The 17,166-nt window shown below is 34.2% G+C and overlaps 1 protein-coding gene and 1 long non-coding RNA gene across 2 annotated transcripts; one reads left to right on the top strand and one right to left on the bottom strand.

The window, feature by feature from the left end:
* The first annotated feature begins 4,194 nt into the window (after positions 1-4,194).
* LOC126740521 (uncharacterized) lies at positions 4,195-7,096 on the top strand. Its single transcript, XR_007661934.1, has 2 exons — positions 4,195-4,312; positions 4,440-7,096. It is a non-coding gene; the product is annotated as an uncharacterized LOC126740521 (long non-coding RNA).
* Positions 7,097-7,280: 184 nt separating this feature from the next.
* On the bottom strand, positions 7,281-15,652 carry LOC126740520 (cysteine-rich with EGF-like domain protein 2). Its single transcript, XM_050446594.1, has 4 exons — positions 15,181-15,652; positions 14,890-15,063; positions 8,286-8,862; positions 7,281-7,905 (listed from the first exon to the last, which is right to left on the bottom strand). Exons 1-4 carry the CDS (start codon positions 15,346-15,348, stop codon positions 7,664-7,666), a joined length of 1,161 nt encoding a protein of 386 aa, XP_050302551.1. The 5' UTR covers positions 15,349-15,652; the 3' UTR covers positions 7,281-7,663.
* Positions 15,653-17,166: the final 1,514 nt, after the last annotated feature.

Here is a 17,166-nt window from a genome sequence, read left to right as displayed (position 1 = left end):
ATAAACTCTAGCTCACTCCCACCTTGTTTATGGAATAAGCTACCACGAGGTTGCCATATCAATGTTGTATTAGCTTTAATAAAGACATCACAAGAACTTTAACTTTATGTTGATTGTGTAGGGCTTGTTGAATGCAAAGATTGGCGAGGTAGAGTCAACTCAAGTTTCCAGTAGAGGAAGTGATTTGTTAGTATCTCCACACTTATGTTTATTCTAGTAGAGTAGGAAAACGTATCATTGTGAGTCCAATAACTTCCTTGAGATTTAGGTCCAGGGGCGTCAGACACAGCATGATTTCCAAAGCTCTGGTTGGTGTAATTCTCATTCACATGGACTAGCTTTCGACGAAAGGTGACCTGATCCACTTTATGGTCTTATATAATCGCTGTGTAGATCCACATAACTACCTTGAGGGAGGAGTCCCAAATCTCACCTATTGTTCGCCTACACAGTTTGTAATAGATATTTGCTTTCTGGAATTTCTATAATAATGGTTTGGATGCCAGAAGAGTTGTTACTTTTCTTTTTTATCTTTTTCTTTAATGAATAACACTAACTCAGTCTTTTTACGGTTAATGGATAGAAAGTACTTCCCACATCATTTCTCTATGATTTGAAGCCCATCGTATTGGTTCGCAAACCGATTGCTCAAATTTATCCGTTTGCAGAATGAAGTCATCTGCATAGGCTATTGGGTGGGTGTAATTGTTCAGGTGGACAGTCTATCCAGAACTATGTTACACAGTAGAAGTGATAGCATCCCTCCCTGCGACCAGCCATCATCAGCGACGTCCAGCGACGTCATGCAGAATTATGTGTATAATTCCCTTCGAAAGCATGTTGAAAATGTACCGGAACAACGTATCTGGGTTGTTTCTAGTATTTAGCGCTTGGCTGATTTTTCGGAAGTTTGTTTTGTTAAACGCACCCTCGATTTCAAGAAATACACCCAGGGTGGGCTCTATGTGATCCATCGACCTTTCCACCTACCCTATCACTGTGTGGAGGGCTGTGTCTGTTGATCTCTCTGCAGGGTATGCGTGTTTTTTAGGACAAAGCAGGTTATTTATTAGGATCTTATGCCTTGAGTATCTTTCGCACAGTTCTTTTCAAAAATTTCGGGCAAAAGGCTAATAGTGCGATAAGCTTTGGGAGTTGTAGAGTTCAGCCTCCCTGGATTCAGAAGAAACGCATTTCTGACTTTCCTCCATGCCTTAGCACCAAAGACGCTTTAAACATTCCCACCAGGTGCGCCAACAACTGTTTCAGGCCACACTGAAGTTATTTTGCTAAGTTAGTAGTAGTCAATCCGCATGCGATGGTAATAGCAAGGTACTTGCTGTATCCGGTCCTCCATAATACCAGAAGTGAAATCAGAAACATGTGTAGTAAATAGTGTGCTTTCTTGGACGTTGGCAGTAAATGTGCCATCCTCCCTGCGTAGCTTGCCTATTTCCCGACATGAGTCTCCGCAGTCCGCATATTCTCTATTGCGCTTTTGCCTTACAACCTTTTTGTATTGATTGAGGTGGCTACGTTAAAGGTATCACTCCTCCGGTACTCTGTAATTTTTTGCTTTATTGAAGACTCTTCTCTAAGATTGTCCAATTCTTGCCACGATCAAACCGAGATTTTAAAAGTGTTTTGGAATCGGCTCAATTGGCATTACTTTTTGTATCACTTTATGATAGTAGTTTGGTTCCTAGTAGCGTCCTATTCCAACTCTTGCTCAACATTGGGTTTTTTAGCTACCAGGGTCACTCCAGAGCTAGTATAGCTACTATAAGGAATGGCGTATATCCAGTAAGAGGTGTGGAACAGGAGTACCTGCTGAATAGATTCAACTATTTGTCACTAAAGCAAAATACTATTCTCTCTAGTCAGATATTTTTATATAAACTTTGCAATAATAAAATTGATTGTTCTGAGCTCTTAGAGAGGCTACCTCTATTTGTTCCTCCTGCCAATACAAGGAGGCACCATATATTTTATCCCTCTCTTAACTTAACAAATCTGTCCAGCAAAGCTCCACTGTGCCGTGCTTGTACATGGTATAATCAGATGAATGCTATGGATGTCGACATCTTTAGCAGCACTGAATATGTTTTTAAAAAAAGGATGTGTTCCTCTCTTAATTTGAATGATGCCTGATTATTTTTCTGTGATTGTTATCATTTGGTTAGTGTGTCTTATATTCCTACAATTATGCTATTGTTTTAAATTTTAAATTTTGTTATCACTCTATATTGGATCCTATATTATTTTTTTTATATTATTTTTTTTGTACTACTTATTTAAGGTGCTTATAACTTGTACTGTTTTAATTTTAATTATTTCGATTGTCTTGTAATTGGGAATTTTCCTGTTGGACAATAAACTATTTGAATTTGAATTTGAATATAGACCTACGATAAAGGTTGCGTTGTGTATAGCCGTATATAGATTTTCGACCAGTTAGTGAACTTAAACCGTCGATCTTATTTTGTTCCTGATATGAGAACCTTGAGTACGTGTAACATAGTGTTTCCGAAGCCGCCCTGCTGTGATGCAGATAACACTGAATAAGTCTCGATGTTGCAGGGATCAGTTCTATGAATTTTATTCTCCTCTGGCAGAGGTGAGATATTGTGTACCGTGGTAAGTTAATGATGGACACACTCCACGCTGGTGCCACCGTCGGTTGCCTGGCCCTGAAGGCCCTTGTTGTGCAGCCTGGAGCCGACACTAGAAGATGGCTCTGCTTCTGGGGGAGCGTCTGCCTCGAATTTGATCCTCAACAAGATAAACCCATAGCTCAGCATTGAGGATATTGTTTTTAGGGTTGCCACGTTTTCTTGTCCTAGACTAGGACACGTCCACACTTCCAAGACTAGGACACGTCCTAGTCTTGGAATAGGACTGGTTACTGGTGTCTTGTTGAATTCATGGTCGAAGAGACACCATCTCTTTGCAGAGAGGTTTGTTTTTTGCCCTGCAAGCCGATGCAGCATAACCTCTTTCAGCTCAGAATTCTCCTCTCCAGGCACCCAGAGAATGGCCTTCGTCAATTTCGGCATTTTGCCCACATCCACAACCGCTAGGTTAGTATTGGAAGGCCCACCACTGAGTGGCACTACCTTCGTTTTAGCCGAGGGATGCGTCGTCATCGCAGGTAGTCCTGAGGATCTCGCCTATGTAGGACCATACCGAGACGCCGAGAAGGTGGGTGGCTTTGTTCAGCTGTTATATTATCCATGTTGAGCTGTTGTATTATGCGATTGTATTATCCACCTTCTCCATTAGCGCTGTTTTATAGAGGGCCTACTTATTAGCTGCAATTTTGTCCTTAGGATTCGGCCTTCATGTAGCTTTCTATTGTAATAAATCTCTAATATGTTGGGGTACATATTCAGTTATAAAACTTAGGTCTATAATACACAATAAAATTTTGAACCGTATTCGGTGTAGGTACATTAATGAGGATTACTACTTCCTCTAGCATATAATTAGAAATGCGAGCTTTCAGTGTTGCATTAAAAAAAATAACAGACTGAATAAGCCTATAATTAAATCTGATATTGCAAATGCCTTGAAAATACAACTTTTATGTTGAAAACAAATAAGTTGATCAGGAGAGATCAGTTTTTTACTTAAAATTTCTCGCAATAAATAAAATTTATATGTCAGAAATTAATTTTTTTTGCTTAATTTGAGATGTTTGTCAATGGCAATTTCTAGTTAATTTACATTAAATAAAATTGTATTAAATTCTGTACCTTGTGTACCACGATGATGTCCATAAGTATATTTAAAACGTCGGTTTGTTGTACTCTACTTTGGAAAGCGCTACCAAAAAGAGCTCTATCTGGCTATCCCGATCCCCTTATCCCACACCTTAGATTAGAATAGGGGAGGTTAAAGTTGACTTTATAAACAAAAGTCTTATGCTACTGCGACCTGTAGCGGGTTATTGTAGCACCTACGAATTTTGTTAGAGCTTTTTATCTAGGCCCGTCTTTTTGATTAGACTCCAGAGGCGTGACACTGAATCCTTGATGTACCGTCAAAGTGGGTGACTTGAAATCAGAGGGTGAAGTGAAACAATTTACGGGGTCGGACGGATATTTAAGTTATCACCTAAATGCACGGGAGCACGCTGCATAGGCACTGCCGCGCATTTGACCTTGGTACATGTTTACTTTTAGGCTAAAACTTGTCGCGCCATTTTGAATTAGTGTGCCGTAGCCGTAGGTCAAAGTATCTAATAAAGTTTGTTGATTTTGTGAATCTCTAGAACTTTTACTTCTGAGCCATAGTTGGAATTCAGTCAAAGGTATGAATTTTTAATATTAGATGGAAAAAATAGTTTTTTGAAGATGTCATCACAGTTTTGCTTTAAAAAATTGTTTCAATTTTTTTTTTTATATTTTTATATTTTTACTATATTTTTATATTTTTAGGGTGACTTGAAAAATCATGCCACATGACAAAGAAAATTGGCAAATGACAACCTAGAAAGTGCTCTAGCCGCAATTAAAGATGGGATGTCCTATTCCGAGGCTTCTCAAACATATAACATTCCTTTGGTGACCCTATGGAGGAAGATTAAAAATAAAGACCCGAAAAAGTTTGGGGGACAACCTGTTTAAAGTAAAAGAGAAGAAAATGCCATTGTAGCAGCTGTTGTTACGGCAGCAGAATGGGGCTATACAATTATTAGTTAAAAACTACTTGGATCGAGCCGGCAAACAGGTGACCAAGTTTTCTAATAACATGCCTGGAAAAGATTGGTGCACGGACTTTCTTACAAGGCATAAAGATGTATTAAAGGTTCGTTTGGCTGAAAATATAAAAAGATCTAGGGCAGGTCTATCAAGAAAAGATTTATATGAATATTTTGATAAATTGGAAGTTTCTCTCACCAGACGTACCACCAGAGAATTTAATAAACTATGACGAAACAAATTTTGTTGATGATCCCGGAAGGCCTAAAGTTGTTATACGAAGAACTATGAAGCACGCAGAGAAAGTTTGGTCCACCAAGTCTGCTCACTCAGTCATGTTCTCTGTAACAGCGGCTGGACTTTTGTTACCTCAATACGTTGTCTACAAATCTGAAAATTTGTGGTCCACTTGGACTCATAGTGGCCCTGAAGGTTGTATTTACAACCGCAGCAAGTTTGGGTGGTTCGATCAAAGTTTGTTTGAGGACTGGTTCTTCAACATCATTGTTCCTGATTATAGACGTCTAGATGGCCCAAAAGCTATCATTGGGGACAATCTAGCAAGTCATTTGTCAGAGGCTGTAATAAAAAAATGCAAAGAAGAAAATATTAGATTGATTTTCTTACCAGCAAACAGTACCCATTTGACACAACCCCTTGATGTGTCCTGCTTCAGACCAATAAAGATTGCCTGACGACAGCAGCTAAAAAAATGGAAAATGTCAAATCTAGGTGTGCTACAGAAAGATCATTTTCCCCGAGTTCTGAACAGGACAATCAAATCGATTGTTCTCACAGTTGGTAAAAATATCAAATCTGGATTTGAGGCTACAGGTTTATATCCGCTTAACCGAGAAAAGGTCCTTGTTAAAGTCCCAGACGACAATGAGATCTCTTTTTAAGGAATCCAGATTTAAAAAACCGCGATCCAAACAAATCAACCGTAAGAAATTGGTAGTGGCGCCCGGAGAAAGCGTTACAGATCAAAAGATTTCAAGCTCTTCGGAATCAGAAAAAGAAACTATAATCGAGCCAGAAGAAGATATATTGTAAAATAAAGGATCAGAGGAACTTGAAGATATTCAGCCGCCCTGCTTTGTAAACCCAGTGCAAGAAAAAAAAAATTAACTCGGAAAAAGTCGAGAAAGCGCAATTCGCTCTAGACAACTTGGTAGAAGGGGACTTCATCTTGGTAGAGTTTACTACACTAAAGAAAAAGCAAAAGATATCTGGCAAAAGTAATGGAAGTAGTCCAAAGATTTATACATTGCTCATTTCTTAGGCCTTCTGAAAAAATCAAAGATGCCTTTGTTTTTCCCCTTAAGCCAGATATTAGTGACATTACTATGGAGCAGGTGATCAGGAAGCTATATTTTTTATATAAAATAATGTTTTATAATTGGTACAACCAAAGAAATTAGTTTTAATTAACTAATTTTGTTTTGATACACCCTTTAGAGCGGGTGACTTTCATTTTAAACGACTTTAAATTCCATTTTTCAAGACACCCGTATTGCGGGTGACTTGAAATTTTCTGTCTATTTTTTTTTTTTGAAAACTAAAAGACATTTGAAAGTTTTTTTCCGATGTATATATTCCCCAAACTTATGTGCAAGTTTTCCATATTTTTTTGCAAACCAATTTTTTATTCTGTGTCTCCTAGAGGGATGAACATGTCAAAATTGTTATCACCCGCATTGACGGTATCTGCTTGGTTCTGGCTTATAATCCCAAGCTCTCAAACCTAAGCCTGCATAGTGCTTCAAAAGGTTTCATTTCCTTCCTGATAGAACTTATTGTCTGTGATTTTTAAGGTTTCTTCTTTTCCATGAGGACCTTCATGACCTGGTACCCATGCTAGAGTTAGTATTGGACATGGCTATACTGTCTAGGTCATTCAAAAAATCTTTTACTCTACAGTCTTCTTTTATCCTTGATTGGTGATTGAGCTGTCTGTGCGCCAAACTAGTTTGGTTTTATTGGAAGGCCACCCTTCTTGTCCTGCCTGTCTGTAATTTTTATAGAAAAGTGTCTGTTAGATTAATTTGACCTCTTGATCTTCCTTTATTTTCCAGACCACATCTATTATTTGACTCGAAAACATGGAGCTTACTACCATTTTACACAGCTATAAGTTTTATCATCATTTTTGGGCTCAAGTCCCAATTGCTGCCACAAAGTCTCCTGCATCTCCCTAATACTGTTTTTGCCTTGTTGATGTGTAACCCCTAAATTTTTAAGAATATCTAGAATAGCATGCGAAATCCTTATTATATGCTTTGCCAAATCCTGAAATTTATGTAAGCGATTGCGTCATTTGTAAGTTCATACATGGCATTTGTAGTATTGTATCAAAGTGTTAAAAATTATATAATAAATATAGTTTTAAAATACTTTAACCTAACCGGTCTTTTGGATACATTTGTCAACATTTTTGATCACACTAATGGACCTGTAATTGTTAATACATATTATCATTACAGCATACAAAATTACATTATACCAAAACCAAAAGTTGTTCTACTCTTGAAAAATAATGAAGGTAAATTAAAAAAACTAAATATGGCAAAATAAATGTCAGGAAACAAAAACACATTTATTATACAATAAATTAAGAAAAAACTAGTTAACAAAAAATATCACATGAATATACTGACAAAACACTTACTTTATATTAACCCCTGTATATTGCTTCCTATCGACTAGTAACGTGCAAAATTAAAATATAATACACCTGTCACGTGAAATTCCTTATAGGGAATTAAACTAAAAATATATTTACATACTTTTCAAATTTGTATTTTTTTAAATTTAAATATAGTATTGTTTACACTTAAGGACTAGAGTCATGCCTGGGTTAAATTTCCCTATATCGAAAAACAAGTGTTTTTAAACCCTGATAATTGCACCTAACATCACACATTACTTCGTCATTTTATTTCGTCATCATATTCGATCACTTAATGCCGACCAAAAGCTTTTTGCAGCTGCTCGTTCAGCTGATCTTTTAATTCATCCACAGGAAAACCGGGTGAGTTGACAAAATATTCAGACAAAGTTATATATACAGCGACAAATATGCCTACAATAGCTGCAAGGTAAGTATTTTTCTGGAAAATAATACAGGTACACACACAGAGGCCGAAATAAGTGATGTACCTAGTGGTTGAAATGTAGTTTTGGCGGTCTTCACCTTCGATATCTGGAAAAGATAAAAACAAAGCTTATTTTAAGGATAAATGAAAGAAAAATATAGTTGTCACTTGAACGATTATTTATGTAAACTAAAACCGTAATAATCAGAAAACATATGATCTTTTAACGTAATGTATGGAGCAAATTAAATAAATGCCAACTTCTATTTGTAAAACCCATTTTGAAAAAGAAAAGTTTTATCCACAGCAGTTTAATAAGAAACTCAGTTAGATAACAAACACGTAAAAATCCACATATAGACCCAGACTAACCATAACACATACAAGATAAGTCAAATTATATTTAATGATTTATGGTACAAAGCGAATTCTTATGGTTGTTAATAAATTTACTAAACCAAAATTTAAAAAAAAGAACAATACTTACGAACACAAAGATTGCCTTTCCTCCTATACCCCTCTGCACACTCAATACATTCATCTGGAGCATCTCCCTTGCAACTCAGACATGAGTCATGACATTTCATGCACTTGTAGCTCCCTTCAGTGTTAACACAGAACTCGGTCGACTTACAAGTGTCTTTTCCCATTATACACTCATTGACATCCCGACATGCCCTGTCCTTATTTTGCATAAACCCAATCTTGCACTTAATGCATCCATCAGGTCCTGCCTTAATGCAACCTCCGTCACATGAGGCATGACATATAGTGCACAAAACCTTATTGGCATCTCTGTATGATTCATAAAATCCTTCAATGCAACTGTCACATTTTTCACCAGTATATCCTTGGTCACACTGGCATTTCCCAGTGCCCTTTCGAGTTCCGTCGCCCTTACATTTGCCATTGTTAAAACAGATGTGATCTGGGAAGCCTTCACAAGGAGTACAGTCCTTGCCAAAGTGACCTGCGGGGCAACAGGCTTGCATTTGGTCAATGCACAGGTAGGTCTGAAGGTCGGGATAATCCGTTTGTTTTTTAAACCACCATTGTTCTAGAATCTTAAATAAAAATGCATTAAGATTAAAATGATTTTTCTTTTTGTAATTACATATTTTTTATACATTTTACTTATACAAGGTGTTTTTTAATAAGTGTCCGATATTTCAGAGTGATTTCAGAGTGAAGTATTTTCAAGGTTAAAAGTTCCTATACATCTGTGGTCTAAAATGTTTGGTTTTCAAGATACAGGGTGTCCAAGATTTGTTTTAATTTTTTCCTGCATAATTTCCTAAATAATGCCGATTTCTGAACGAAAATTGCTACCTGAGGGTCTTTTGAGATGAAAAATTGAAATTTGTCCTTAATTTAGCTCTTACTTGTTGTACGAGCTGCACCTAAGCTGTTGGAACTATGGGATTCGGATAACGCTTCTGATACAAACGTCCATGCATTTACATACCATGATGCATTTTACATACCATAGGTAAAATGCATGTCAGCATACTCAGCATGGGACAAACTTACCATTTAAAAAAAGATAATCTCACTTATTAATTATGTACTGTGTATGACAACTGTACGTCAAACATGTAGTATGTTTAAATTCTCTCATGTTAACACAAACAAAACGCATGCGTTGAGTAGCCTACTTCATGTTTTTTCCTAATTAGAATTGTTTCACTTTTAAAACACATAATAATAATAATAATAATAATAATGGGTCTACCAATAGAAGTGATAGAAGTTTAGTGGGCCATGTACGCAAAATGATATGTGTCAAAACGCGGATCAAGCGTCAGTTGTGTTAAGTATACTTTGACATTTCATCGTGAATCGTTTAAGTCGAGAGCAACGTATAGCCATCGTGAATAGGTATTACGAAAATGCGCAATCGGTTAGAGCCTGTTATCGTGCTCTTAGAGAAGATTTTGGCCATCGTGGCCGTCCTTTTGAGCTTGCAATAAGGCGCACAATTAATAAGTTTGAAGGATGCAGGGGGGCTTAATATGACAGTCAACGGAGAGCGCTACCGCGACATAATAACAAACTTTCTTTGACCTGCAATTGATGGTGGAGGCTTCGAACAGAATTGGTTTCAACAGGACGGAGCAACATCACACACCGCCCGAGCCACAATTAATTTATTAAGAGAGCGTTTTGACGATCGAATAATTTCGCGACATGGCAATATCAACTGGCCACCAAGGTCCTGTGATCTTACTCCCCTGGACTTTTTTTTTTGGGGATATGTGAAGTCGAAGGTGTATTCTAACAATCCTCAAACCATCAATGAGTTGAAAGTTAACATAACTACGGTTATTCGCGAAATTCAGCCCAACTTGTTAGAAAAAGTGATTGAAAATTGGGTTCATCGTCTAAACGTCTGCCGCCGTAGCCGAGGTGGACATCTTAATGATATTTTGTTTAAAATATAATGTTACATAATAAACTACAACATGAAACATCAATCATAGAAATTAACCAATTCGTTTTTATTTGTTAGCAATTTAAACTTATATCATTCTTATTCGTAGACCCTATAATAATGTTTATTTACGATAATTTCAAATCCATATACAGCCAAATACATAAATACAAATATAAATACATAAATAAACATAAATACGCCCTAAAGCGGTAAAGCTTGTTAGGGCAAACATGCATCAATTATTTCAACTCAAAATTTTCTAGCAATATCTAAAAGAGAACCTTTTTCGCGTAAAAATGATTAAGGAGTTCACTTCTTTGACCAAAAATTTAGTACAAGGTTGTGCAAAAAATAATGAGCCTTTGAAAGTCATGAAAAACGCGTAGATAGCGCCCTCTACAAGTAAGAGCTAAATTAAGGACAAATTCAAATTTCCCATTAAATGAATGAAAATTATGCAGAAAAAACAAAAATAAAATAAATTATTGACATCCTGTATCTTGAAAACCAAACATTTTAGACCACACTTGTATATATAGAAACGTTTTAGATTAAAAATACTTCTTAACTATAAATCACCCTGTGAAATATCGGACACTTATTAAATAACACCCTGATACTTCAGCTAGAAGTTTTGGATTTAAAATATATTCAAAACCTATTTCTTTCTAAAGCTATTCTAATGATTTTATAATTTTTCACTACGGGGTGGCCTATGATAAAGGGAACAATCTATAATTTATTCGTTTTTTTAGCAAGGAAATGCGAACTTATGTAGGTAAATATATGCTATTTAATATTTAAAAAGTCTGTTATGCATTTAGTTTTAAAACGCTCATGCCTGAGATATTTTCTTCCTATGAAGGTAGTTTTTGTGGATTCTAATAAAAGTTATTCCAAAATATGCCAAAAAAATCTACACATGATTAAAAGCCTACAATACAGATTTTGCTATCTTTAAATATTGGCGCAGATCATATAAATAAAAAAGATGTTCAACATTTAAGAAAAATCAGTGAACTTTTTTTAACACCCAGATTAAACATATTCCAACCAATTCCCTGTTCTCATTAACAAAATAATTTGCCATAAATATGCTTCTAGTATCTATAGTTAAGATTAGCTGTAATAATAATCCAATAGAAAGTTTGTTTAGACTTAACTTTATAGGAAATGTTTATGTAGAGTACTAATTACTAAAAACTAACTCTGAATGACTAATTCTGTAAATAGAGTGAAGAAAAACTGTGTTCGTAATAATATTGAAATATGATAAGATTTTAATAGTCCAGCTATTAAGTAGGAAAATGGTATTTGATATTGACCTAGGCAATTAGTCACCCTAATGTAGTTTTTCAGGATTTTTTGCACATTTAAATTTAAGTCAGAAAAACAATGTGTAAAATGCAGTATTAGTTATTTAGATCTAACAACATTGAATCATTAAGTTTTTATATATTTCTCAAACTTTGATTGGCAAGCCTAATAAATCAGCATCTGTATTGATTATCTATAACCTGGGAGCTTAAATTTCTAATGAGATTTTTCTTTTCATAAGCAGTAACTTCAGTGGAATAGTTTTGGTACTTTTGAGTGGTTTTAAATCGCAGTTAACAGAGATACTATTGAAATCAAGAAATGAGATATTCTAACAAGTTTTGCTTAAATGTTTCAAAAACTAGTGTTATGAATGCTAATTAGAACATGTGTTTTTGGTTTTTAATGGTAAATAAATGTTTTTGGTTTGGGGTTTAATGGAAAGTTCTATTAAGAACATGTGTTTTTGGAAAATCAGATTCTGAACAATTGGGACAAAGATAAATTCGTAAGTTTATTTATTGGTAATAACGTAACATTTGAAAGTCTACATATAACACAGTTGTGTGGAGAAACATCAGCAAATTGTTATTCTTTTAAGGTGGTAGGAAAGGCTGATTTTGAAATAGCAAGAAATGTTTATTTTTCTTTAATTGAATTATCAGTTAAAGAAACCAATCAAGCCATTTAAGGTATGATTTGTGTATCTAGGGCACATTTACACATTATTTATTACTTTATTACTAGGGTTTTTGTTTTGCACAAGAGAGTGATCTGATATGTGTGTAATGTGCATATGAGACAGTCTTGTTCATCTCTTCAGGTTTTTATCACTCATAAAATCCTAACCTTCCTTATTTATATTGGAATCTGTTTGCCTAATTCATAAGAAATTTCCTGTCATGAATATGGCAGTTGGCAAGCTATTGATGTGCTCTTGTGATGCATTAATCATTAATCAAACATTTATATTTGATGCTAAAAAACTCTTTAATCATCTTCCAGCAGATTTGAAAGCTATAGATAACTGGAAAATTGTTTGAAAACATTTTAAATCTCTCAGTTGCAAAAAGGCTAGTATGAAATAACTGAATTTTTGTTAGGTAGATTTTAGTCAAGGTTTTTACCTTTGTTTTTTGCATCATGTCATTTTACTTAATTTGTTTGTCTCAATAATTTTGTGTCAGTTTTACATTGAATGGAATTGTACATTTTGGAGAGTTAATAATATCTATTTATGTTATATATATACACTATCGGACAAAAGTACAGCAACACTTCCAGAAATATTTGCAAATACCGATTTTAAAATTATAAATGCATGATATTGTATACAAATCCACTAAGTTTTAAAACTACAAAGTAGGCTATGATTATCAATGTCAACAAAAATTTTCGCAATCAAAACAAATGATTTTATTTTGACGTTTAAGTTTAAATGCTTCATAGTAACGCGTCACAAGTAAAGCAACATTCAAATAATTTGTTCAAAAGAAGGGTTTTAGCAAAAGTAAAGGGATAAAATAATTGTGTAAGGTGATTTATATGTTTTTTTGAACATTTCTGTGTAAGATTAAACAAGCCAAGAGGAATTCAAATTTCAAAAGACTTGAAGTAAAGAGTTGTGAATGGATTCATGAAAACACACAAGCCGATATTTCAAGACAGTTTGAGTTACCCCGGTACACTGTGTCCAAAATAAATATCATCGTATAACGAGAGGGGACATTTAGAGAAGTTGCCAAAATCGGGAAGGCCAAGGAAAACATCAGTAATGACTGACAGACGCATCAAAAGGATTTCCCAAAATGATCCTTGGAAGTCCGCACCTCGAATTATTGCCGAAATTCCAGAAATTACGGTTGGTATACGAACTGTACAAAGAAGGTTAGTAGACACAAAGTTATTTAGTAGACGTCTAGCTAAAAAGCCGTTAGTTTCAATAAGAAATAGAGCAGCAAGGTTGGCATTTGCACGCCGGCATTTAAACTGGACCGTCAATGACTGGAAAAAAGTTCTATTCAGTGATGAAACGCGCTACAAAATATTCAATTCTGATGGAATGAGGCGTGTGAGGCGACCAATCAATACAAGGTTTAATCCTAAATGCATAACACCTTCAATTAAGCATGGTAAAGGTAGTGTATTTTTATGGGGTTGGTTTTCATGGAATGGGGTAGGCCCTATGCACTTTATTAATGATACGATGGAGCGATGAGCGATGATACGATGAGCTTCCTTATGGAGATTGGGAAATGCCATTGCGTTTTATTTTTCAACAGGACAATGATCCAAAACATTCTTCACAAGTTGTTCAACAGTGGTTTTGGGAAAATAATGTTTATGTTTTACAGTGGCCAGCACAATCCCCAGATCTTAACCCCATTGAGAATCTCTATGAAGAAGTAGAACGTCGTATTCGTACCCAAATGTTTCCAAATAAACAATCCTTAATAAATAAAATGAGTGAAGTTTGGACAAGTCTGCCCGAAAATGTCATTCAGAAGTTAATTGCTTCAATGCCGCGCCGTTGTCAGCAAGTAATTAATAATAATGGATATTCAATCAATTACTAATGTATTACTTTCAATTGTTTTTGTTGTTAAATGTGTTAAATATTTTTTGTTGAACTAAAGTAAAATAAAATACTGTCAATTTTTATAATCATTAATATTTACCGTTCTTAAAATGATTAAAAGTACACCAAAATGTACTGAAATATTACTTTTAATGTAAGGATAGTGTGACATTAAGCTTAGCGAAAAATCACAACCCAATATTTTTTTTTATTCAAACATGAATAAAATTGAACTTTATTGCTCTACTTTTGTCCGATAGTGTATTGATAGGCCTGACATTGCATTGGCTTGACATGTTTTATTTTAGGGTCTTGAGGAGTATTTCTGGAGAATAAGGATGCTGTTGGTTTTGCCAGGTAAACAGGTTTTACAGGTAAATCAGGCTTTATTAAAACAACCTTACAAGATTTCTCTAAAATACCTTGCTTTAAATTGCTTTTCTCTTTATATATGAGAATTTGTTTGATGTACAATTTTGATCAGTACATTCAGCAAATTATCACTATTGTTTGGATTATTTATTGTCACTATTTCTTTAATGATAAAATCAATGTGCTTGGTTCAAGTAAAAAAGACTAATATACTTGTTTCCATATTGTAACATGTTTTTATGTCATTATTTATAATGATTCTACTATCTGCTTTAGATATTATATATTTGTTTTTTTTTCTTTTCTGTTAATGTCTGATCAATAAGCATTTAATTATTATTTATTATTTCTCTAGAACTACTAATTTAGACTGTAATTTAGTTTTCTCACCTCATCATATTCTTCCAAGAGGGCATAGCACTGATCTCGACCCTCAACAATGTTGGTACATAATTTCTCATGAATCTCTACCAACCTCACCTCACTAGTGGCATAGCTACCCAAATTTTTCTCTTCCCATGCTGTATCACCACCTTCAAAGCCTCTTGAAGTTCTTTCTAAGCCCTAAAAATGTAAATACTAGTGAGCGTTCATTTACTAGGAAAACTATAATTGATTTCTTTAAAGTAAGGTTTTTATGGTAAAAAATATAGCTCTGACAATAAGTCATTTTATTATTACCTTCTTGAAAGACTCGACTAATGTTTTACAGGCTCTACAAGGAGGCAGCTTCAGTTTTAGGGCATCTTCTTCTTTAACTTTTCCAGTAGTTGAAACTTCCCAGAAATGTGAGGTTAGGAAAATGCATATGAGGAGTAAATAAGAAACCAACATCATTGAAGATGGCATGTAAAAACGGTGATAATCAAAGTTTAATTTTATAATTAAAATATTAAAATCTCTCTTCACTAACAGACTTGGTATTTTACTTCAAAGGAGCTTAGGGTCTCTGATTTTTTTTTAAAGTGTTAGCTGATAATCTATGATTTATATACCAATTTAAACCTTAGATGGCAGACTAATCTATAAAGATGTTATTTGGGTAGTGTTAAGTTAATTTATAATAGAATAATAACTAATCAAATTTTTAATTTTGGAGGATAACAAAACCAAAAACTGTCAAATTCTTGCAGGTTATCAGATCTACTGACACAACTTATCTGATCTGTTTTAGCTTGATTGGTCGCAAAGCACGGTGATCTTTGTATTGGCATTGACCCCATTGTTAAGGCGGTTTTACATGCGAATATTGCGAATTATGTGATATGTATTCCAACGTAATTCTGCCTGGTAAATAACTTTTCGACCAAAATTGCATAAGAAACCTTTAACAAATTAAAATTGAGGTACTCACAAGAATATGGGAGGAGCTAGATGAATTGAAAATTATTTGTGAATTATTCCTCGTGACTGCATTTTTTAGGATTGGTAAATTTGTTTGTTGGATATAGGTCAAGCAAAGAAACTACTTTAGGCGATCTATTTATATATTTTGGTCGACGTTTTGATCTCTATGAGATCTACAGAACCCTAAAAGATATACAAAAATACAAATAAAATCATACATTCTGGCAAAGTTACAAAGGTTACATTTTGACACACAGCAAAAGTTATATTAAATCCTGAATCAAACTAACACTCAACATAATTTCTAATCTTTTTAAATCTAAAGACCAAAAAGTTACAATATTAACAGATAAGAATGAGATGAATTGAGACAGTAATATATAAGTTGTATGTTGTTATAATTTGTTACGATAAATATACCTGGCGACTCACATATAAGTAGTGTAGGATCTTATGCGGTGTTTATAGTTTTTTTTTTATCTTTTGCTAATTAAATTGAAATAAGCATTACCTCCTTAGATTGTCAACGTCCTGTTTTTTACTAAGGTGTTATTTAATTTTAATCATCTTTTTTTAAACGCTTTTATTAGCACACGTATCAAGGACCGTTGTCAATGCAATCACTTTTTTTTTTTTTCAAATTCAAATTCAAAAGACTTTTATTACCACTTAAACATTGTACATAGAAAATTACATTTTTTTATTACAAGAATTTACACAATGCTAAGAGTAATGCGGACTGAACTGCGATTATAAAAACAACCGATAACACATACACGAGCTAGCGCGCATGTGCTGCTCAGACCGTTAAAACATACTAACCTAATTACAACTAAAAGAAGAATAAAGACTTTCCCAATTATAATTATTTAGAAAATAAGTCATTAAACCCTAAAAACATATAAAAGCTAAAAACAAAAAAAATATAGTGTAATAATTTACTATATCAATTACATTAATATAGGTACCATCTGTGCAATAGACAGAGAGGAGGAAGGGCGGCAAAAAACACGAGCCGAGGCTGGAAAACCAGGGCAACACGACGCAAAAATGAATAGATATTCCAAAATGAACCATTTAAAATTTTATTTTAATGCCTGCAAGATCAACAAGACCAGTGTTGATTTAAAAAGTAAAAATTCAAAAATAATATGGTTGCAATTAAATAAAAATAATTAAATTATATTTTTAATAAAAATTTGATGGCGTGAATTTGTTAAAATGCCTATGTTAGTTGAGAATCAAGAAGAATTTCTTTAACATATGCAATAAATTTCTTTGGTGAACTATTTTTAATGTATTCCGGTAACCTGTTCCACA

This window comes from Anthonomus grandis, chromosome 9, assembly GCF_022605725.1.
Source record: "Anthonomus grandis grandis chromosome 9, icAntGran1.3, whole genome shotgun sequence".
In the NCBI taxonomy this organism is placed as follows: Eukaryota; Metazoa; Arthropoda; class Insecta; order Coleoptera; family Curculionidae; genus Anthonomus; species Anthonomus grandis.
The sequence above is the reverse complement of the archived record's forward strand: the minus strand, read 5'-3'. Positions and strand labels throughout refer to the sequence as shown.